At 30.1% G+C, this 26,159-nt stretch overlaps 1 protein-coding gene across 5 annotated transcripts in view; it reads right to left on the reverse strand.

Annotated features, from left to right (window-relative positions):
* The window catches only part of LOC122717208 (cAMP-specific 3',5'-cyclic phosphodiesterase), a 164,534-nt gene that overhangs the window by 74,798 nt on the left and 63,577 nt on the right, over positions 1 to 26,159 (reverse strand). For 3 of the 5 annotated variants that reach the window (XM_043941052.1, XM_043941050.1, XM_043941048.1), the window contains exons 3-4: positions 3,197 to 3,385; positions 1,510 to 1,542 (exon numbers count right to left, since the gene is read on the reverse strand). In XM_043941052.1, coding sequence (XP_043796987.1) covers positions 1,510 to 1,542; positions 3,197 to 3,385 — 222 coding nt within the window. The remainder of the gene's footprint in view (positions 1 to 1,509; positions 1,543 to 3,196; positions 3,386 to 26,159) is intronic. The other 2 variants (XM_043941051.1, XM_043941053.1) reach the window with 1 other exon arrangement.

Consider the following 26,159-nt stretch of genomic DNA (forward strand, 5'->3'; position numbering starts at 1 on the left):
AAAAAAAAAAAAAAAGAAAAAAGAAAAAAGCACTTAATCGTATATTTCCTTTTTCCACGAAACAGTTAAACAACGAGAAAAAGTTACAGAGAGGAGAAAGATAATATATACAATAATATCTGTACAATCGATATACATATATATTTCTAAATTTTTTTTCTCTTCGTCGAGTATTCGAGTATTTTTTTCGGTGTGTGGGTGTGATACCTTTTTGTTTATCGTTCGCGGTGCAAAATAGAGAGGGAAGAATTAGAAAAACGAATCCACGTGTATAACTCGTGTGTGCCTGCGTGTGTTCCAAGCAGCTCGATTCTATCAATTCTAATTCAATTCTATCAATTCTGCCACGATATATTTTAACGAGAAATCCACTTCGATTCAATTTCGTTTCTTTTTCTTCCTTTTTTTTTTTTTTTTTTTTAATTTTTTTTCTTCCGTTTTTTTTTTTTTTTTTTTTTTTTTTTTTTGAGAAACCGCACGGAACATAATGGAAAATGAACGAAAACTCGCTCTAAACATTCAATAAGCGTTTCGTTCGATCAAAGAAATGAAAAACTAGTAGTGGTAACTTTCTACTCGACAATCTCTAGTGATAATTTCAAAATTGATAACGAATAAATGAATAAACGATAATTGGATTACGTTATATTATGTTATGTTATATTATAATCAATAAATGTTTGAGTTTAAAAAGAGATATTTGTATCATTTTTTTTTTGGTTTTTCGTGAAAAAAAGAAAAGAAAAACAATCTTAAAACATGGAAGATTGAATTCCAAATTATAAATAGCAGCTAATAAGTTTGCTTGAATTATTGAAAACTATCAAAATTTTCAATCATTTATTGATCTCTTACACACTAATAAAATATAAGCAGAATTATTGCTTTTTTTTCTTTCGTTAGTTAATAGTTAAAATGATGGAATTGATGATAAAAATGAGTTTTAAATGATTAAAATAGATATAAAATTTATCTTCATAAAAGAATAATTCAACATTAATTCCAACAATTGTGAATTTTTTTTCAACAAGACCGATTATTCTTATTCGTATAACGTAGCCCAATTCTATTCTAAGTAAAAGTAAATTAAATTAAAGCCGATCGCAAAATAAAATGTAATAAAAGCACGCCATATTATATCAAATAAAGTGAACGACTCAACAAGCTACTCAAAATTATGGCAGAATTTCTTTCGTTTTAAATTTTTTCTTTCTTTCCTTCTTTTTCTTTTTTTTTTCTTTTTCTTTTTTTTCTTTTTCACAGCGAACAATTTCATGCACTTCAGCAACCCCCAATATGTTCTCTATATTGTATGTGTGACAGAGAAAGAGAAAATGGTTAAAGAGGCAGCGAATCGAATCGATTTAACAGCGTAATTATCGTGGCGAAGGATGTCGATTAGTATTTGTAAGTGTGTTTTTGTGACTATATAATATATATATATATATATATATATATGTAGTGAAACGACAGAGACTGATATAATAGATAATAGGATCGTGTACATACGCTCGCTCGACAGGAAGCTCTGTCTCTTTGAACCTGCAACCCAAGGATCACAAACATGATTCATTGTCACACCCCGCACACGTCCACGCGGATAAATAAAAGAAAAAAAAAAAAAAAAAAGTTCTCTTTTCGTTCAACAAAGCGTGAACACTCGAGATAAAAAGAATTTTCTCTTGATGTAAAAATTTTAAAATATTTTAAAATAGTTTAACCATATAGAAATCTGTGAATGGAAATTGTCTCGAATTTTTATTTAATGGAGAGAATTTCTTTTTATTGCGAGAATTATATCTTCACTTCTTTGTTGCTGTATATATTTACAAAAATTACAAATATATGTGAAATAATAAAAAATAAAATATAGAGATATTAAGCACCATCACCATAGAAAGCTACGATACTTTTGTCAAGCTACACATAGAAGAAAAAAAAATCGTAGATTGTTCTCTCGTATTAATTGATAATATGTATATATATAAATGTTACGATTGCGCTCAGATCGGATGTCTTTTAATCGATACTTTTTATTATAAAGAGTGCAAATTTTTATAACAAATTTTCTTTTTTATTATGTTTCTGTTTATAATATAATAAAGATATTTGATTTAATCAATCAGATTCTTCTATATTGAATATTTGAAGAATATAGAGATCGTTGTAATGCAAAGTATTCAATACAAGATGGCCTTAGCAGAATAATATCACCGAGTCTTAAAAATATTCTCAATATCCTCAAGATGGCAGTATTGGCAAGATTACTAAGCTTCTATTTTATTCTTATCGATAAAATCAATCGCTATTTTATCTTGAATTGATGTTACCGACAGAGAATTTAATACGAAAATTTTAGATTGCGTTTATTCCTACAGTAGATAAAATAAATTCTCAACGGTCGATAATGCAGATAACAGAACAAAGGAATTTCATAAATTTTAAATGTGAAACGAATTGTAAAAAAAACTTCATAATCAATCGATTAAACACAAATATTAATGAACTAAGTCAGGTTCGTTTTTTAATTTCCTTTTTAATTATTCATGAACACGTGCAACAAGCCAATTATCGTTATCGTGTTTACGAATGGTTTCATTAACGAATGAGTGTCGAGCCAAGAGGAATCTGTAATTCATATAAACGTAAATTACACTAAATTCGTTTAATCATAATTCGTCGTTGAATAACCAGTAATTATGAATTATTTCACGCTTACGAGAATCAGGTGATTATCTCAATAAGACAATTAATGTAAATGCAAAATTTAATAATAAATCTTTAATAACATTTTCTTATTTTCCTAAAAATTAATTCTCCTCCATTCCTTTAATCTCCCTGAAATTCGCATAATTTCAATAAAAATATTAAAAAAATTAATTTTCAAATTTAAAATTGCACAATAACGAATCTGAATCGATTATTTCCATTTACTGATGCAGCAACTGCTGCTTCAATTTCCATCCGGAAAATCATCCGATCGAAGCTGAACAATCACGATCATGGGATTAAAAACATCGTAATAAACAAATTGACATTCCCATTTCATTATTATTTACAAGGTTAAATTTTCCTCTTTTATTCCGATACAAACCAAAAAAAAAAAAAAAAAAAATATAAAAATAAAAATAGAAAAATATGGTATTCTCGAATCAACATCGACTTTTAATGGAAGTATAGTTTCAGGGCCTCTTACCTCTCGCTGGCGATCGAACTGTTTCGAGACATCGATTTCGGCGACATCTCGAAGTCGCTATCACTGCGATACAGGAAGCTCTCTCGCCTCTGTGGCAGGGTTTGCAACACCAACCCTGCACTTGGCGAGGCGCCTCCACCGCCTCCGGCACCCCCGTCCAACGTTGAGGCGCCATTTTCCACGTCGAAACTGTTGACAAGAAAGAGGAAAAAGATTTTTAACCCATCCAGCAGCAACATTCTTTTTACATTTGTTACATATTTTTTGTGAACAAGATACGATATATTAAAATTTAAAATATATTTTGAATTTAATCATTTAAAGAATTTCAAATGCAATGAATAATACAATTTTTAACCAATAGTTTGGTTAAAAAAAAGTTATGAATAAATATCATAAATTTAAATGTCCCGTGAAGTGTAAAGACCCAAACGATCCAATAAGTAATTCGAATTTTATATTCCGGTTAAAGTACATAAAACTTACGTTTACAATTTCTATTAAGCTACTACACGAAACTTTTAAGCAACGTCATTGCTTATCTTCGAGATATAAATAATAAATAGCTTTTAAAGTACAACTTAACGATAATGTTCCCTTCTCGCATTTAACAAGGTGTCGAATTCAACTTTTTCCAAGCCATGGCGTTCAATCATATCCGATCATATACCTGATTATATTAAACTGAATAGATTAAACGAAAATATTATACAACAGATACAACAATATACAATGATCGATGAACGAAATTTCGAATTTATATATAACATATATATATATATAAAAGATAAAACGAAACGATCGAGGAAAGAATTAAAACGCGTGTACAAATGATAAATATATAAATACACAGTAAATAATTACATGGAAAAAAATCAGTAAGCAAAAAGAAAAAAAAAAAAAGAGAAAAGAAAAAAGGGTCGAAAACGCTTTCATCTCAGTGCAGCTTTAATTAAAATTCACCGAGTGGTAGGTGGAATAAGAATTCGCAAAAAAAAGAAAAATCATAAAATCAAACCGAGAGGGAGAGAGAAAGAGAAAGAGAGAGAGAGAGAGAGAGAAAGAGAGAGATAATGAATTCTGACCTTTCGTTTCAAACTGCGTCTTAATGCGCGACGAAATAATTATCCTGGATAATAATCGGTACGATCACGATCAATTTTCTCGTTAAACGGGCCTGGTTAACCCGCGGCTTAATTAACATTTCTGTTCCCATGATCGTTCCAGCGTTGACCAGAAAACACGACTCGTCTTCCTGCTCTCGATAGTCATCGGTTGCCCGCCATTATGTAAGCTACGGATTAATTCCACGGCCTTGCCGTTCAATAGCTAAATAATGACGATAAGTATTGTCGTTATTTTGCGATTTCTCTTTCCTTCTTTTTTTCTTTCTTTCTTTTTTTTCTTTCGATTAGATTTTACTTTTTCTTTTTTTTTTTTTTAGGGAAAAATTTTTTAAACGAAATAATCGTCAAAATATCAAGCGATATTTAAATTTATATGATATTTAAAATATCAACGATATTTAAATGAAGAGGAGGAGAAAAAAAAAAATATGCATTTCTAGAAATTGTAATTGTTGTGGGAAATAGAAAGAATCGAATCCCGTGAATTAAACGTAATATCAACGATATAATGCGAATCCCACTTGTATTGCGTTTCAGTGTTCAGTTAGGAATCTAATCTTTAACATTTCGTGAAAGAATCCATTAGGAAATGAGCTCGGGGTAATGGGCCAGACCCATGATTCCTTTTAATTAGTAACGTAACTGCTATATGCGCAATTACCCTAATCACAGGCTCATGATCGAAAAGGATTTTATTACAGTTTTATTCAAGGATCGATTCGAATCGATCGATCGATTATATTTATAAATTATATTTTATAAATATATATTAATAAATTAACTCGTAATATTCCTCTTTCGATTTCCACTCAACTCCAATTCTTTTTTTTGCTTCGCAAATTTAAATAATATTAACCCTTTGAACTCTAGGCGCCTTTTTCATTCGGCCAAATTGATAACTTGAATTTCTTGGCTGACTTATAAAATAATTTCACGTACAAATTAATATATAAAATATTTAATATATTAATATTATAAATATTATTTATTATTATATTATATATACGTAATATTATTTATTATTATTATTATTATTTATATTATAAATATTATTTAATATATAATATTATAAATATATAAAATAATTTTATATTTTAATGTTTTATGTATAAAGAAAGAAAATTTGTCGAATATTAAAGTCTATATTCTTGGTTTGCGCGATGTTTGACTATTATTTTTATTTTTCATCTTGTTACACTACATCTCTATTTTCATCCCTTTATTCTTCTCTATCCTCAATTTCTCAACCAATAGAAATAATTTCGTTATTCAATAACGAAAAATTCATCTTCGCTCCAAATAATTTCATTTTACTATATTCCATGCTTACAAAACTCGAAAACACTTTGAAAATAATATTTCTATCCCCACCACTGTCAAACTCGAACGTCGAAAATATAGCTCGATCCACGATATCACGATCTAATTCGAAATAAAAAAAATCTAATTATTCGAGAGTATATTATTCTATATACATAAAAAGATTAGAGAATCTTTATTGGAAGCGATATTTTAAAAAAATCGAACGTAAATAAATATCGATCCTGAGAGTCCACCCATTAATTAATTTCACTTAGGCTGGAGATGAAAACCTTAAAAAGGAAAGAAAACCAGAAAAGTAAGGAGGAATGTGGCAATAACAATATAAAGAAGTGATTCAGTGTCCACTCCTTTCCTTTCCTTGCGTTGATATAAAAAAGAGTTGAGAGGAGCAAAAATTAAGTTGTACAAATCGTGTATCGATCGATGCAACTCGAATCGATCGCATCGCGTTTAAACCATTTTCTCGATATACCCTGTTTTACGTAATGTTAGGGGTGCGGCAAACGGAAGTGTCTTTTAATCACTTTTTTGTTGGCGGCCCTGCTCCAAGACCAATATTAGCTGTTCAGGCTTGGCCGTGCCGTAGATAAACGCAAAGATTGTCCCTGTTGTGATCAGTGCTCGCAACAGGTTCTTATTTCCTCCTCGATTCGAATCGAACGCGCAATTTCAGAATTCTTTTTTTTTATAATAAATAAACAAAAATTATAATAAAATTATAATAAAAAATTATAATAATAAAAATTTTATAATAAATAAAAAAATTTTTTTTTATATCACAGCACGAAGAATTAAGAGAATTAACGAGTATTTCGATTCGTGAGATCATTGGTGGCCACTTCAATCAGGATAACTCTGAGCTTCACAAATTAACGTATAAAATTTTTATATTTTATGGTTTCATGTATGTTTACGTATAAAGAGAGAAAATTTGTCGAATATTCTCTTTTGTTTCAGAATTCTTTTTTGTTATAATTAACGTATAAAACTTTTATATTTTAATGTTTCGTGTATGTTTACGTATAAAGAAAGAAAATTTGTCGAATATTTTCAGAATATTCTTTTGTTTCAGAATTCTTTTTTGCTATAATATCACGGCACGAAGAATTAAGAGAATTAAGAGTATTTCGATTTGTGAGATCGTTGGTGGCCATTTCAATCGAGATAACTCTTTGGGCTCCACAAATTAAAAATTTTAATGTTTCATGTATGTTTACGTATAAAGAAAGAAAATTTGTCGAATATTTTCAGAATATTCTTTTGTTTCAGAATTCTTTTTTGCTATAATATCACGGCACGAAGAATTAAGAGAATTAAGAGTATTTCGATTCGTGAGATCGTTGGTGGCCATTTCAATCGAGATAACTCTTTGGGCTCTACAAATTAAAACTTTTAATGTTTCGTGTATGTTTACGTATAAAGAAAGAAAATTTGTCGAATATTTTCAGAATATTCTTTTGTTTCAGAATTCTTTTTTGCTATAATATCACGGCACGAAGAATTAAGAGAATTAAGAGTATTTCGATTTGTGAGATCGTTGGTGGCCATTTCAATCGAGATAACTCTTTGGGCTCCACAAATTAAAAATTTTAATGTTTCATGTATGTTTACGTATAAAGAAAGAAAATTTGTCGAATATTTTCAGAATATTCTTTTGTTTCAGAATTCTTTTTTGCTATAATATCACGGCACGAAGAATTAAGAGAATTAAGAGTATTTCGATTCGTGAGATCGTTGGTGGCCATTTCAATCGAGATAACCCTTTGGACTCTACAAATTAAAATTTTTATATTTTAATGTTTCATGTATGTTGACGTATAAAGAAAGAAAATTTGTCGAATATTCTCCTTTGTTTCAGAATTCTTTTTTGTTATAATTAATGTATAAAACTTTTATATTTTAATGTTTCGTGTATGTTTACGTATAAAGAAAGAAAATTTGTCGAATATTTTCAGAATATTCTTTTGTTTCAGAATTCTTTTTTGCTATAATATCACGGCACGAAGAATTAAGAGAATTAAGAGTATTTCGATTTGTGAGATCGTTGGTGGCCATTTCAATCGAGATAACTCTTTGGGCTCTACAAATTAAAACTTTTATATTTTAATGTTTTATGTATGTTTACGTATAAAGAGAGAAAATTTGTCGAATATTCTCCTTTGTTTCAGAATTCTTTTTTGCAATAATATCACGAAGAATTAACGAGTATTTGGATTCGTGAGATCGTCAGTGGTCACTTCAACTGGGATAGAATAATAGAAATAATAATTCGATCGTTTAAAATTTTATCTCGAAGGACAGGAGTTAGAATTAAGTGGAATCGGTCGGATATGATCAGACGCTTTCTTCTTAGGCGCTGAAAAAATAAAATATTTTCAAGTAATTAAAATATTTGCATAATATTTATTCGTATTATACATTGATCTCCTTATCGTGCAACCTCCTCCCTTTGACAATTATCTATTCATTCTTATTATTAAATTTTAAACAATAAATTATCAAAATTCATTCGAAATGAGAAAATTTTTAAAAAATTTCAAGTAAATAAGTCTCAAGTAATTAAAATACTTGCATAACATTTATTCACATTATACATTGATCCCCTTTTTGACAAGTACAATTATCTACTCATTATTATTATTACATTTTAAACAATAAATTATCAAAGTTCATTCATAACAAGAAAATTTTTAAAAAATCTCAAATAATTAAAATGCTTGCTTAATATTTATTCATATTATACATCTTCTTTTCGTGCAATCTCTCCCCTTTGACAAGTACAATTATCTACTCATTATTATTACATTTTAAACAATAAATTATCAAGTTCATTCGTAACGAGAAAATTTTTAAAAAATCTCAAATGATTAAAATACTTGCATAACATTTTATTCGTATTATACATTGATCTCCTTTTCGTGCAACCTCCTCCCATTGACAAGTACAATTATTTATTCATTCTTATTATTAAATTTTAAACAATAAATTATCAAGGTTCATTCATAACGAGAAAATTTTTGAAAAATTTCAAGTAAATAAATCTCAAGTAATTAAAATTTATTCGTATTATACATTGATCCCCTTTTTGACAAATACGATTACCTACCCGTTATTATCATTACATTTTTAAACAATAAATTATCAAGGTACTCATAACCTGGAGGAAATTTTTATCTTCAACTTATTCTTGATACATTGAAATAAATTTTCAATGAATATTTATTATACACAAATTGTTGGAGAAAAGAAATATCTGAAACTGAATCGTTATCGTTTCAAATCAAAACTTACGGGACGGCCACGTAGACCAGCTTGGGGTAGGGTTTCGTCATGGACAACGTGGACACGCAACCGCTGTGCCTTCTGAACGAGGTGAACGGAAGCGTCACCCTCATAGTCCCGGAATCTCTTCGCGCCAACCTCGAGGACACCTCGGGCGGCACGAGAATAGCGTAGTCGTTCATGTCTCTCCCTCTCTCTCTCTCCCTCACGAGTTCTATAGATCGCCCCTTCCCATCGATTTCACACCTCGGTTCACCTTTTTCGCGACGAACGGAACGCTCTCCGCATTTTCTCTAATCTCTCCTTTAATCAACGATTTTTCATCGGAATTTCTCCCTTTAACAGTACAGTTTACACTTTGTTGTATTGTCCCTCGAAGGGAGAGCTTCATTCCCTGAAGTTAATTCGAAAAGTTTCAGCTTTGAACTTTCTTTTTTCTTTCTTTCTTTCTTTCTTTCTTTCTTTTTCTCTCGTTTTTCGGCTGGTTTTAGGTTAGGTTAGAGATTTTTCGAGGAACGAGCCCTTCTTCTCGACGACTTTAGGTTTCTTATCGTGGTTCTTGCTAAATGAATTTCAGTTGTTAAGAAGATTTTTTCGCTTGTCTCAATATTTTCATCCTCTTCCCTATTTCGTTCTATTTTATTCGTCGTTGATTTAATTTGAAACGAAGATCGTAATATGGTGTGATACTAGGGTTCGATTTTGAGACACATTTTCGATTTCTGTGTAATTCTGTTAATCAGAGCTCGAAGGATTTCGATATATTTTATCCAAGTTTGTTCAAGTTTAATATCTTGGTTCCAAATGGAAAATTAATATTCGAGCAACTAACATTATTTCCATCTGGTATAACTGCACTATACGCAATTTAATTTGCATGTTGCAAATAACGAGACTCTATAAATTTGCGAGAGAACATATTAAAAAGAATATCTAAATATTCCAAAAAAAAAAAAAAAAAATTCTAAAAAGAAGAAGCCAAACTCGTCGAAGATATTAATAACAATAGATTAATCGATGAAAAGGAATTTGAAAATAATTCGTTTCAGAAAGAAAAGTTGAGAATTATTTCCAATTCGTCAACAGCGAGATAAAGCGATCCATTAGCTTTCGAGGCTAATTGCACACCGGGCGATTTAGTTTAATTGGGCCCGGAAGACGGCGGCCAAGTATCGGGCGGAAGTCGAAGGAGCGAGAAGCTAAACGAACGAAACGTTTATTGCAATGAAATTGCTACGCAAATAATTAAACAAATATGAAATACATATATTAAAATAAATTTAATGGATCAACATTCAAATCCATAAAATATAATTGTTAAAATTATTCTTATAAATATAATATTTATATATATTATTCTGATAAAAAAATTAAAACAAACATTCTTCTATGATATTCAACATTAAAACTTGATAATAATTCAGATTCTCCTTCAATTAAATCAAATGGATTTAATTCAATTAATATTCTAACAAATATCAATAAATATAATGGATATAATAAAATTGAAAATTTAATTTTATTTTGGTAATTTAAAAATTCATAAAAAGAAAATCTTTCAATTAGAAAGAAATTATTGTTGCTACTAAATGTATTGAACCTAAAATTGAATAATTACAATTAGAAATTCAACCAATAAATAAAACAGGATGTACTCCTATTCCTAAAATTAATATTATAAATAAAATTAATCCATAATTTAATATATATATATATTGAATAAATTCATGGATATAAAATTCATAAAGTTAATGATAAAAAAAATATTATTATAGGTCTATAAATATATAAATTTGAATAATTAAAAAAAAAAAATCATTCCTTAGAAAACAATTTTAATGCATTACTAAAAGGTTGAAATAAACCTATAAAATCCTTTTTCCATTGTCACGAATTCGTGCCGCGTTGTCAATTTCGATTCATCGAACGATCGTAAAATGAAAAATAAAAAAGGAAGAGAGGAGAGGGGAGGTGGAAAGAAAAATATTACGATCGACCATGAACGGATTTTTTACACCTCTGTTCGAGTAGAATGGGAGGAATGAAAAATTTTTTTTAGATTTTTACTAATAAGTTACTATTTCATACAAGTTTTGCAAACTTCTTTTCTTTTCACTTATTCGGGATCAAGGAAATAAAAATTTTGATCTATGCATGCTTTTCAGAAATTTGAATTGAAGATAAAAGTTGATTGAAAAATATAAAGATTATGTATCTTTATAGTGAAAAGTGCACAAAAAAGAAAAAGATTGGTGTCTTTATCTTTGTAGTGGAATACTACTTGTGTATCTAATCTTTGTAATCAATTAATTGTAAAATTGCTTGTTATATTTTTCCATTCAAAGTGGAAAGTTCTTTGTCATCCATTTCTCTGAAAGTATTTACGGAGGAACGGAGGAGGGAATTGTTTTTTCATTTTTTTTTCAACGTGAAGTTATCGTTGACAGCTAACGTTGCTTTGATTAAAATTAAAAAAAAAAAAAAAAAAAAAAAAAAAAAAAAAAAAAAAACGTTATCGAGAAAAATTATGAAGGAAAAATTATTTTAATCCAAGAATATTTATGAAAATCAAATATTATTCAAATATTTAATCAAGTCTGATAACGTATTATCGCGAATTAAATGAAATGGAACATGTTCGTCAATAAAGTTTGAGGATCTGTCTGATTGAAACGGTTTGATAACGAATTAAGTTACGAAGTGAAGAGTGTTTTAAGAGAGAAATTTATTGCTCTTAGAGGATTCATTCCTGTAATATTCATATTCATATGTTATTTATATCAATATTTCGAAGGCGCATTGCGTATTTAAAAATTAACAAATAATTTTATCGAATCATCGATAACGAAATTAAATTTCGTCACTATTTTCATTTTAACAATTATTCACTATTTTCATAAAAACTCTGCACATTTTAAAATTTCTAAAAATTCTCTCGTTTTAATAAAAACCCTTTGTCAAAAATTTCGAAACGATCAAATTTATAGTTCGTACAGTTTCATAATTGTATTCTTTCTATTTACATTCAATTAAAGAGTAATTTAAAACTCGAACATTATCTATCAAAAATATTACTATCGATGTAAAAATAACTTTTAAAAAAACGATGCTCTAATTTTTTTAATTCACAACTTTCAACCTCGAAAATTCTTTTTCGAAAAGAAAAAAAACTATCTTTTCGAGTGTCGTAAACCGCATGAAAGATACAGTTGGACGCAAAAGCGCCTTAAAACTCGCGACAAGTTCTTCTTTTTTCTCTCTCTCTCTCTCATTCTTTATCGTCCACCACGACGGGCGGATTATCGAAACCGTGACATGAAAGATGCATACCTAGATGCATCCCGATGTTCCACATCGAATTTTGTACACATCGTGAAATATTCAGAGAACGAGAACGTGTTGCGTAGAAAACACTGTAAAGAGAGGGCACACAATTTATTTCCACCTTCCATCTCCCCATTGATCGAATTCCAGGCGTGGTTTCATGCCGAATGATACAGAATCAACTACGTTTGCGGATGGAAGCGAATGATAAGAATGCCTGTTGAGGTTAGGAAATGAAACACAGAATTTGAATATCCGTGGATCTTCAATGAATATTCGTAGCTTTGAAGATATTTGCAAAATAATATCGCAACATGTGTGCAAATATAAAAATGTATAAAAATATAAAAACCGTCGCTTTATTCGTTAAATTCAATTCAAGAGAGCACGACAAGGATAGAACGATTACCATGTTACCAACAATTTGTTCCACGAATATATTAAAATTCTCCACGTTTAGATAACGTTCTTTTGAACTCGCTAGTTTAAAATTGCGAAATGGATTCGAAAGAAAGAAAGAAAGAAAGAAATCCTCAATTCCTGGTAAAAACATTTCCCAACTTGCCAACGCGAGTTTCCCAAAATAATAAGAAAAAGGGACACTCGAGGAAAGAATCCCTTTTAATTGCAAAGACGAGGATCGAAAAGGAAGAAGCTCTGTCCGCCCCAATTATTCTCACGACAAAACAAATGTACCACGATCCTCCAATAACGAACTTCCGATGGAAATATCCCACGACGAGTGGATTTGACCTACAGCGCCCTCTCCTCCCTCCCTCTTTCTCTCTCACTCTTTCTCTTTTCAAGAGAAAGACGAACAGCTTCACGGATTAATCCGAGATCGAGCGGAAAATATTTCCAGCATCCCGTGTTTCAGAGAAATCGAGATAAATGTCGGTCACAGGAGAAAGAAAAAGAGAGAGAGAAAGAGAGAAAGAGAGAGAGAGAGAGCACGTGTTTCGCAAAGTAACAAAGAATATCGTCTATTTATCGTTTATTGCGCACTTCCCCCCCTGCTATCGACGCAGATTATTCTCAGAGATATTTTGAAATTTCTGCGTCTATGGACGAATTATCTCGACGATGTGACGTCATCATTCGTGTTCGACGACGAGATATCTCGGTAATTATTCACGATAGTGGAACAATTTCAACGGCATTAAGATATGCAGTCAAGGGTAAGGTACGCGTACAATTTACACGTGCAATCGTCATTAGGCCAATCTAGTTTTTTTTTTTTTTTTTTTTTAGAAGGGGAAAGGAAAAAGAAAGAAAGAAAAAAGAAAATGTTCGTAATATCATAGATAGGTATTCTCAGAGATCAGAGGATTCAGGGATTATAATTGGATTCGAATTTAAATTTTGATTAATATCGTGGATGCAAGTTTAAAGTTAGGTTATGTTCGAAACGACACATGTTGGAAACGTGTTACACATTGGATGCGCGATATTTTTTTGGATCGAGGAACGAATTGAATTGAGGAATTAGCTTCGGATTTAATTGGATTTGATCGTGATTAAAATTTAGTTTGGGGGGTCAAGGTTTAGGTTAAATTAGATTGAGTAAAATTATGGCTAAAATTAGGTTTGGAAGGGAGGGGAGAGGGGAAAAGGGTAAGGTTGAAGTTAAATTATGTTAGGTTAAGGTTCAGTTTGATTAGTTTAGGTTTCGATTATGTTATATAGAGATCCAATGGTATAAGATGATACGGTCGTAACATAAATTATAAATAACGAGATCGAACGACTTTATGATAAATGATCAATAAGATCATTTTCGTCTAAATGTTTATTGTGAACAAAAAAATATTAAGATATATCGATATCGTGTTATTATTCTTCTTTTAATTAATTCCTTTCCTTTCTCTTTTTGAGATCCTTTCTTTGAGAAAGTTAAAGTTGGATTTTAATTTAATATCCGGTGAAATATTTTAAATGTCGAAAAGTTAAAAATAATAAGGTTTAGGAATCTAAGCTGGTTTCCTCGTTTCTATATTAATTTTTCTACATCTCTCTCTCTCTCTCTCTCTCTCTCTCCGCTCTGTTACTCTCATTACTTTTCACCATACAAACTTTTTTATCGCACTTCACATTTCTCTTAGATTAAAAAATTTCGTGACTTATACACACTCTCCTCTCGAGTTCTTCGACTGGAAGACATTAAGATATCGGGTTTCTTTCTTTTTTTAACTCCTAAGAAAACCAACATACACATTCTGCTTTTAGTCGAGTTCCCAAACAACACATCACAGTGCATGAAAACTACACCGGTCGATCAGCATCAGTTTGATAAAGTTATTCATAGACCAACTCGTATAACCACCTATTTTACGATTTGTGATGACCAATGAAACAAACTTTCTAATTTTAATATAGCTTGTTCCATATCATCGGTTTTCGTTTATGAACAGAGATTGGCGTTAATCTCTCTCTCTCTCTCTCTCTCGCGATCACCCATGAAAATGTTCCAAATTTATCTTGCTCAACCACCTGAAACTTTTTCCATTTCTATGGAAATATTTCGCTTCGCGAGAGCTCTTTCATCTTTTTGCGTTTCGAGTTGCTGGAAACGAAGGGACACGAAACTTCTTTGATGGAGTCATGGTGTTTTTTTCAATGGTTTTTACTTCTCCTCGGATCCTTATAGAGATACGTGGAATTGTTTTGGAGAAAATTTTCATTGAAGGAGGATTCGTCTTGTTTCCAATTTTTTCTTTAACAAGTGTATAAAAGTTAAAGCTTTGTTTGAACCCTCTTACTTTCAATTGTTGCTTCCATCCATGTTGAGATAATATCGATAAGATATTTGATTTTATCGCAGCAATAAAATCGTTTATTTTTTAAATATCCAATTTAAAATAACTCGAAGAGTTATGGAAAATATCAAGTGTCTTTTATTTATTTATTTTCTGTTCAATAATAAATTTTCTAATCGAAAATATTTCATCCAACGGAATATTGTATTTTCTCTTTCGAAGAATATTATCTTTGCTTTGGAAACGAAAACATTTGGAAGGAAAATTGTTCGTTTCATCTTTCGTAAAAGGAGGATTGTATTTCAGTCAAAGGGTTGTAGCTTCGTTTAATTATCGTTTGAATATTTCTAAGGACGTCACAATATATGGTATAATCTTCACAGACTAATTTTCTCGATTAATTAAATGTCGATTAATCACTGGCCAGCCATGATTTTCGAATAATTATCAGGAACTATAAAGCTGTGCAGCATGTAATTGGAATTACGTTAGATCTAATCAAGAAAGAGAGAGAGAGATCGGTAGATAATAATCTGTTTGGAAAATGAATTTCTAACTTCTCCATTTTCGATATTTGATCTCGCTGGTTGAAAATTTTATTAAACAATTTATATAATATTATAATTTTCTCGAGACTATAAATTGATTAAAATTAAAAATTCAAATTAATCACAATTTCGTTGAATATTTTTTTGAAAAAATAAAAATATTGTGTATTATGCTAATTATTAATATATTTTTAATCGCAAGTTCAAAGATTTTTTATTTTATTTTATTTTTAATTAAATTTAATTATACATTAAAATTATCAAGAAATATTATTTATGAATTTTTTATAAAATATATTTTTCAACTTTCCATCCATTTTCTGCTTCGTTCGAGCAAAACTGGCTAAATTAATACAGTAATCACTGATTCTATCTATTTTTCTAAGGAATAATTTTTCCATTAATTCAAAAACTAATTTAAATTATGCTTAATCAACGGGAACGAAATTTCAAGCGAATAAATCATTTTGGATGCTAGAACTGACTAAAATATATATACTTTCTTGCATAATAATTTTTTTCATTAAATTTTGAGATTAATTTAAATCACATTTTATCAATGGAAACGAAATTTCATCGAATAAATTATTTTAAAATTACAAAAGCTAACTAAATTATAAATACTACTTTTTTTTTACATATTTCGTCGTACAATTATTTTTGCACATTAATTTAAATTAATAATTTCTTCGAAGATAAGATAAAGATACAATGAAATATCCCGTGTCTCTTTCTTTTTCTATCTTTCTTTTTTTCCAAATATAACAACAAATCATTTTATCATCTCCTCCAAAAGGAAAAACAAATTATAAAAAAAAAAAAAAATTAAACAAAATCGATCGAAGAATGTTTCTGCATTATTCATCGATTCGAAGAAAACTTTCATTACTTGAAAAAGAATCATCCCGAATACCATTTACATAAATATATATATATATATATTTATCTTTCTGGGGTATCTAAAACTATTTATCAACATTATCTGACCTAAAACCGTTCAACATTATCACGTATATCATTCCTAAAGCTTCTAAGTTTCTATTGAAAATTAAATTCGATCAAATTCAAGGGATCTTGATCTTGATTGTTTCGAAAAAAAAAAAAAAAAAGAAAGAAAGAAAAGAAAAGAAAAAAAAAATTCAAATTAATGGACGAAAAATAAAAAGAAGAAGGAAGAAAGAGAAAAAAGAAAAAAGTAAATGGATATCTCTGAGCGAGATGTATCAGCTTCGAAGACAAAATTGAATCGGCTCCCCGATTATTCAATCGGATAAATCGAAGGCTGTAACTATTTTCCTGCCGATAGAAAATGAAATAATTGTCGGAACGAGTTGCGCCGGGCATCGACACGCGTCACGATCTCGGAAATTACGAGAGTGAAGGCGATCGATAATCGTGTCACCGATACGTATCCCGGCTTTTCATACGCTTCGATCGGCGCCAAATGTTTGCATAGATACGGGAATCTATCGACACCGGTGTCGCGATAACGAAGGGGATTTGCAAATTTTCCTCTCTGTCGGAATCTTTGTCGAAATTTTTTTTAACGCTGTCGAATTACGTTCGACTGGAAATCATTTTGTTTGCTTGCAGGGGAAAAGTAATGATCGATCCAACGATTTTGATCCAACTAAATTAAACATTAATTTTCTATGAATTATTCTTAAAATTATTACGATTAATATTGTTCAATTTAGAATCTTCATTTTTATATATTATATTAACTATTAAATATTTATTTATTATTAAAATTACTCGAAATGAATACGAAACAGTAAATATTCTAATAATTCTTCTAATAATTAGATTTTATATAATAATTTATTTTTCTTGAGAAAAAATACTCGATAATCAAATCTTTAGAGTAAAATCCAACTAGAAAAGGAAAACCACATAAACTTAATATTGTAAATATAATAATAAATCTTTTCATTTTTCATAAATATAATATATTCCATAATATATTCGTATATCTTGAACTCCATTCCAACACATATAAATATTAATGATTTAAATATTGCATGAATAAATAAATGCAAAAATACTAATTCATTAAATCCTAATGATATTATTCTTATTATTAATCCTAATTGACTTAATGTCGAATGAGCAACAACTTTTTTCAAATCTAATTCAAAATTTGCAGTTGGAAATTCGATTGGAAATTCGAAAGAGTTGTTGCAATAAATTAGACGAGGGAAGAATTGCGTGTATTTTATGAAATATTGATTTAATTATCTATAATTGTTTTTAACATGCACTACTCTTTATTTTATTTAATTATACTCGATGTATTTAAAAAATATTTCTCACGGATTCTAATAATAATTTTTTGAATTTATTTATTTATTTATTTTTTTTTTTTAAAGAGCAATTCAACTTTCCTCAAATTCAAAGAGTCTTTGTCGTACGTAGTTTAAACGTGTATGTATAGCGAAATTTGGACAGATGAAATTGTTTATTTCCATCCTAAGAACTGTTGATCCAGTTTTCGTGATATTATCGACAGTAATATCAACAACAATGTTACGACGTGATTGACGAACAAAATATTTGCTCGACGTTTTCCGTATTCCTATCCGTCGTTAAATCACACATCTATTGATTCAAGGCTACTGTCAATCATCAAAAAAAAAAAAAAAAAAAAAAAAAAAGAGGAATATATCCAATTCCTTTGGGAAAAGCGAAAGATTACAAAGGATATTCTTTTCTCCGAGATATTTGTAAGAATAATTATATATCTTTCATTGAAAATTATTATTTGATACATAATTTTTATATATCGATGGAATATATTCCATGGATCGATAATCCCCAGTTCTTTTTATAAAATAGGAATATAATTTCAGCTTAGAGTCGTTGGGATGCTGAAATTGGAATCCTACAAGATCGATGGTCTTAGATCTTTTTACCGAAGCCAGAATAAAGTGTCCAATTAAGCTCGTGAAATGACATAAAATATGGCTCGTGATAAAGATATAAAAATAGAACGAATAATTTTTTTTTTTTTCAATTCTTAATTCAATCCCAAGTCGGGGTTATATTTGATTAAAAGTATCGTTGAACATCGAACCCTAGATCACAAAGAATGTTTCAGTAATAAAAACAATATTTTCTGAAATTTTAAAATCTCCATTTCAAATATTAATTCAACGATGCGACAAATTTTCAATAACTTAATCCAACAACATTGAGTAACGTATCAAATTCACTTGGAATACACTTGGTAAAATTCATTTCTCATCTTGAAAATTCGTATTCAAAAAGTTAAATGACATCCAATCGTAACGTCTCGAATACCAATACATACTATATATTATAAATAACAAACCTTCGTTTCTTCAACAATTCTTCAAAAATCTCAAAATCTTTCTTTTCTCTCGTATTTACAATTTTTCTAAACTCCGAACCACCGAAAGAAAATCGAAAAGGGCGACCTCGAATTACTCGAAATTCTACTTCAAACCTGTGAACGAAACTCTTTAAATCCCTCGATCCATCAGCCGCGTTAAAAATCCTCGAACGAAACACCTATTTCTCTTCTTCGAATCACTTTCCACGTGCACCAAAAAAAAAAAAAAAAAAAAAAAAAAAAAAAAAAAAAAAAAGAAACTCCTTCACTGAACACCGAAAAAAAACTCGAAGGATCCAACGATCGACAACAGCTTGGAAGGATCACTCTCTCGAATACTCTTCGTTCGAAACACGACTGAGGTATCGCGTTAGATTCACGAGTCTCGAGCCAACTGACACACTGGCTGGTAAACAAATCAGGCTTCTCGTCCTGGCGCGTGTCCTGCATCAAGGACACGTCGCTCGAGCGAGCAACGATCCGCTTCGGTCGCGTGCCGACTGTGAACTGGCGGCCGCCATGCCTCGAGCTGTTGCTTATACGCGGTTCCACTCATCGTGTGCCTGCGTGACACGCTCTGTTGTGGCGAATATCGCGATTTTTATCTGGCCGATAAGAGGAGAGGGAGGTGTATGCGCAACTGGAATACTGTTTTGTATTATCTTGTTTGTTTATTTCTCTTTTTATTTATTCCCCCTCGCGGATATTTTGGATTTTTTCTGAAGGGTTTTGGAAGGTTCGATGAAGTTTTATTTTTATCACGATATTCGAAGAAGATTTTTGAGGATCGTTGACGCGATGGAATATGAATTTTTTTTTAAATGTTTGGCGAAGAAATTGATTAATATTTCTCTAATCTTGGCTATTGTATCGTTGAGTTTGGGAAAAGAATTTCGAATAGTGTGTAAGTATTAGTTTAAAACCTGTAAATTTTTATGAAAATTGTGCAATCATTGGAAATTGGTGGAAACTTTTGAAAAAATTATGATCTTTGACGAAAGAAAAATTGGTTGATTCGTATTATTAATATTGTATCGACCATTGTGTTGTGCAGAACTTTTTCTTTCGCGTTGATAACAGGTTGTTTTACTTATTCGACTGAAGGATTATTACGAGGATTTCGTAATTATTTTATGATTGGCTTTTGATCTGTGGATTTTTAATAAAAAAAATCCTTGAAATAATATGAAAATAGGTATCGATTCAAGTGTAGTTTGTTTTAAAGGATGATGGAACGTTTAATTTATTCCATTAGATAGCTCCCAGTCCCACAATATTCCCACCGATTTATAGGCAAATTATTCAATATACAATCATCCAATTATTCAATAGGATAATAATTTATTTGATTATATTAAGATTATATAAGAGATTATATTATATTACGAAAAATTTATTCGAAAAGAAATATTTTATTAAGAAAATTTTTACGAATAATATTTTTTTCTATTTAAAGTGGATTTTTATATTAAATAGTTCGAACAATTCCTGTAAAAAAGTATTCAATTCAAGATTCATGCCAATTTGTAATTATATTCCATAATTATTTCATAACTGGATTTTATTGGAAGATTATTACCTATATTTAATAAAAGAATCAAGATGAAATATTAATTAAAATGTGAGTCGCGTTAATGAAGATGATCGAATTTATGGAAGAGAGATTATTCAATGGTGATTCGAATTTTCATTCAATCTTAACGAATTGTTTAAAAATTAAAATGCGTCATTTCTTTATCTTCAACTATGAAAACAGAGGACAAAAATAAATAAAACAACATGCGAAAAAAAAATTTGAACGAAACATTGAAATTGTTTCTAATCTATTTTCAAGAATAAAATTTTTTTCCATCTTATAATAAAATAAAATAAAAATTATAAGAATCTTTATCTTTATGAATACTTATTAAAAGAAGTAAGATTAAAATTATTACTTGAACAGAATCACGAGTATCAAGATAACATTCTTAATTATTGGTTGTAATATTTTTAAAGATCGGATTGCAACAATAGATAAATAAATTTCATGTAAATGTTGCGTGCGACAAACCTAAATTTAGTTTTGTCTACTCGATATACTCCAATTTATAATATATAATAACGTTAAATATAAATATTGAATCATCGTTTGTTTAATTCATCACTTCGATATTTTATATACATTGCATTTGAAAAACAAATTCATTTTCCTCCCTTTTAATATTCACGATCAAACGTCTTTCTCATTTTCCTTGTTTTCAATCATTTATGTTCGTGCAATATTCCATCATACTTCGTTAATACACTCGTGTTAATTCTGTTAATCAAGTCACGTTTTAAGTAGAGAGAATATTTATCATTGAATCACACGATCTATGTTATTAGCACCCATTAACCAGCATACGTTTTATTTTCATATTCTCGTTACTTTTTAAATTCTTATATTTTCCAACTTGTATTGTAATTCGATGGAATAGATTTACAAATCGATTCGTAAATCGTAAGATTATTAATTTCGAGATTTTAAAGATTTTTCATAATTTGATTTCCAACAGTACTCTCCTTTTTTTGTTTGTAAGATGTAATTGAAATATAACACTGACAAGGAAGGAATTAAGGAACAGACAACTAGCGCCACCACTTACAAAATGGCAGCGTCAGACCCCAAAGTAACAACCGTACCGATAATTGACGATTTTGAATAAAAAAAACTTCCAAGCTTACCGAAAAAAGACATTTGCAAAAAAGAAATACAAATTTGAAATATTCATTTCATTAATCCTTTAACATTTCTCACACTCATTCGAGAAAAATACGAGCGATGGACACGCATAAAAATATCTCCGTTTTCTTTCTTTCTTTCTTTCTTTCTTTCTTTCCTTCCTTCCTTTTTTCTTCCCCTCGTAATTACGAATGCAGTAATCTGGGGAATAACAGAAGAATCCACACAAGCAACGCAGTCCATTTAATCTAACCGGGTATTTTTAAAACAGGAGCAAGTAAACGACCACCACCAAGTTTCTTGCGTTTCATTTGCCGCGAGAATCAAGCTTGAAACTAAGTAACCGCTTCACCGGAGAACAAGATATTCCTACAGGGCAACTTTTTCCTTTTTTCTTTTTCTCCTTTTTCTTTTTTTTTTTTTTTTTACGGCGGCCCATTCGTTAGTTGCTTCACGGCGCGGATGTCGCCTTGCGAACACGGACCAACTTCCAGGTTTATACTTTTCGAAACGAGGAGGGAAATAAAAGCTGGACTAATGACTCGGATCGTTTCGAGGTTGCGAAATAAGTGGATCGCCAGTGTCGGGGATAATAACGAAACTTTACGATGGAAAACGGTGGAAAGTTTATGTTTAAGGGAAGAGATCGGCGATGGATACACGTTTATTTCTATGCTTTTTCTGGATTTATGTAAATGTGAGAATTCTTCTGTGAAATTAATAGTTTACGAGAAGATGGAAACTTTGGAATTTCTTTTTTTTTTTTACGACAAGTAAAATTACAGGAAACTTGCAGATTTGAGTATTATTTGTGAACGTTGTGGAAATTTTCAAAAAATATTGTGTTGCAAAGAAATTGTAGTAAAATATTGGAAAATATTGAAGCATAAAAGAGGAATATAATTCTAAATATTGCAAAGAAATGGTTTGAAATAACTGAAAATATAAAGAAGTGTAAGATATAATTGAAAGCAATTATACAATTGAAGAGTATCTATATATTTCTAATTACTATTCGAATATTCTATTTCTGGAAGAAATATAATTTAGAACGAATATTATTGAAAAGTATATTCTTTTAAAACTCATAAAAGACGAGTATATTTATAATATCTCGAGTATTATATCGGAAAATTTGTAAAAGTATCACGAAGAAATTATTGTTTAAAAGTGAAAGAACCTAGTACAAAGGATCATATAATTCATAAATAACAAATATGTAGCTTTATGTTATTATACGCAATTGAAGAATATTTTGCAGGAAAAATAACGATGAAAAGCGCAGAGAGCTTCTCGTGGAAAAATTGAAAGCAATTGATGTCAAAGAATTTTCTTTGCGAGAGGAGGGGAACAACAGTGCAATTTACGTCCCACACGTTGCTCCAGGTTGACACGAATTGGCTCAACCCATGAACTTAAACGCGTCAATGAAAAAATTATGGCAATTTCCCTTCAATTCGCGATCTTCGCCAAAAAATGGGAATCAAAAATTCACTTCCAAAATAATTTTCCCCCAAAATTAAAATCCTAAGTTCTCTAAGAAATTGATTTTTCAAAATTCTTCTCACTACTCTCGTTTTTCTTCCTACTCTGGAATTTATTAATTATTATTTAATATAATTTAATAACAATTAATAAATTTAATAATTATTATTAATTATATCATAGAACATTACTTCCTCCTTCGCGTAATTCTTTACGTTGAAATTAAAAATTCGATGTATCGTAATCGAAAAAAACTATGTTTTCGTTAAAAAAGTTTCATACGAAATATTGCATAGCGAAAAGAGAATAGAAACAGGGCAGAACGGGCTGTTTCTCTTCGAATGTTATTCCGTTTTCATAGAAATTACCATTCGTTTCTTTCGAATAATATTACGAGAGAAATGATTTCATGTTTCACTTGACCTTTCCACGAGGCGAATACACTTGTATACACACACACACACACTCTTTCTCTCTCTATCTATCGTAGCCTCGTAGTTGAAATCACAAGGCGCAGCGAGAGAAAAAGAACGAAACAGAGTTCAATAATGGCATTTTCTATACGTGTGGTGTTATTGTTTGGAGGGGAGGATCACGAGGAAAATAAACGTGTTATGCTCGCCTAATTATGAGCCGCGGAAAATCCTCGTCCAGGCATTACGAAATTCGTTACACAACCTTTTATGCTGCCGCGCTCCCAGAGACCTTTTATTAGTTAATAACGCAAGAATTACGAGAATGGTCTCGTCGTTGTTGTTCGAACGAGAGAAAAAATCTTTTTTCTTCTTTTTCTTCTTCTTCTCGAGGAGCTTGTACAGGAAACGTGAATTTCCTGCTATTTCTAAAATTACAATTGTTCCTTTTATAAGATAAGATAAGATATTTTTTTGAGATAAACTTTTACGTAAGATTTAATTGAAGTAATTGAAGGTGATGGTGTAAGCTTGAATTCAAGCAAAGTGAATTTTCTTATTTTCTTGTCAATCGTGTAAGTAAATTTAATCAAATTCATTAAATTTGTATCCAAAGGTTGAATATATCATCGTGCAAGATAATGATGACGAACAAGGTGTAGAGAAGTGTAAATACGTGATAACAGAAAATTTTATTATATTTCATTTGAGTTCTATATGGAAGAATTCTAATGTTTATTTGATTCTTCGATTTCTAAATTTCTGTCACCATAACATCTTTCCAACGAACTTTGATTGTCAGAATATTTGCATCAGTTTCAGAATTAACAGTTAAGTAAACACGACTAACTAACAACCTAACCTAACCTAACCTAACCTAACCTAACCTAACCTAACCTAACCTAACCTAACCTAATCTAAAACCAAAGTTTTCGCATTCCTCTTCTCACACTTCGCTTTACACAAAATGAAATGGATCGATCTTTTCTCAATTTGACTCAATTGAATTCCAAAATACGATACATTAAAAATAGATTTTAAAAATTCAAATTTTTGACTCAAAAAAAAAAAAAATCTTTGAATAAAGAAAAGATTAAAATATCTGATTCATTAAACAAAGGAATCCAATTGAAAAAAAGAAAAAGCAACAAAACTTTCTTAGGTCTAGAAAAAGGTTTAAAAGAAACTTAACCCTTTAACTGTGGTTTATAAACCACATATTAAAATTATAGCCAGATGTATATAAATGACATGTTAATTTTTGCTAATATCAAATAACTAAAATAAAATAAATTCTTTTAAAATAGAATATCACTTTGGTAATATAATTTAAAATTAGAACGTATACACTTATTTTCATTTTATTTTTCTTATCGTTGATTGTAAAATGCGTCGATCGGCACGCTTTTATTTTTTATCCTATTTTTGTTCTACGAGATAAAAAGTTTAGTTTCATTTTGACCTCTAATATATGAATAAACCTTCCACTTCTTCCACTTCCTCGAGAAAAAGGCGCGTCGAACAAAACGTAAGACGAAAAAAGTTTCAGTATAAATTTCGAGATTTTAGGTTTCTCTAATAACTTTATACTCTATACACTTTTTATAATTTATAAAATAATCAGAATTATATCTAGTATAGTATTATGACTTCATTTTAATAAAATATTTTTTTTTCTTGCGATTTTAGAGCGATCGACTGTGCCAAAACTACCCCTCAGTTAAGCAAAAAATAAAAAGAAATGAAAAGAAATTCGAATTCTCTTCTTCCCTCCCCTCCTCGACTTTACACACTTTTTATAATTTATAAAATAATCAGAATTATATCGTCTAGTATTATAACTTCATTTTAATAAAATATTTTTTTTTCTTGCGATTTTAGAGCGATCGACTGTGCTAAAACTACCCCTCAGTTAAACAAAAAATAAAAAGAAATGAAAAGAAATTCGAATTCTCTTCTTCCCTCCCCTTCTCGACTTTATACACTTTTTATAATTTATAAAATAACCAGAATTATATCGTCTAGTATTATGACTTCATTTTAATAAAATATTTTTTTTTCTTGCGATTTTAGAGCGATCGACTGTGCTAAAACTACCCCTCAGTTAAGCAAAAAATAAAAAGAAATGAAAAGAAATTCGAATTCTCTTCTTCCCTCCCCTCCCCGACCAAAAATCACAATTACCAAAAATAACGAGACGTTATGGCGGTTGTAAAATTCAAAGTTTCGCGTGTATCTGACGCGCTAGAATCGAATGGAAATTTCGCAAGGTTGGTGAAAACTTCGCGGGTTGCAGGGTTTACGTTAACCTGGCGTGGCACGCCGAGGATCTGTTACGTCTCATTTGCAAGTTTCGACCGGGTGAAGTTTAATGGCGCTCCGGTCAGGATGTTTCAAACTTTGTTTAACACGCGTATGGTGGCGAGGAAGGGATACGTTTGGAAACGTTTGCGCGCGCCATTACTTCTTCCTTGGCGGGTTTAAGGCTCCCTCTAAAATTTATCAGCGTCTGAAAAATAGAACGCAGGAATCGTATCACGTTGCATCGTATATGGAATATAGGAATTGTGAATTTTGTCGAATTTGTTGGAACAACGATGACAGAGGAAAGGATCATGAATTTAATTAACAAGCGACGTTAATTGTGACGGT

Source organism: Apis laboriosa, unplaced genomic scaffold, assembly GCF_014066325.1.
Source record: "Apis laboriosa isolate Shangri-la unplaced genomic scaffold, ASM1406632v1 scaffold4_cov146, whole genome shotgun sequence".
In the NCBI taxonomy this organism is placed as follows: Eukaryota; Metazoa; Arthropoda; class Insecta; order Hymenoptera; family Apidae; genus Apis; species Apis laboriosa.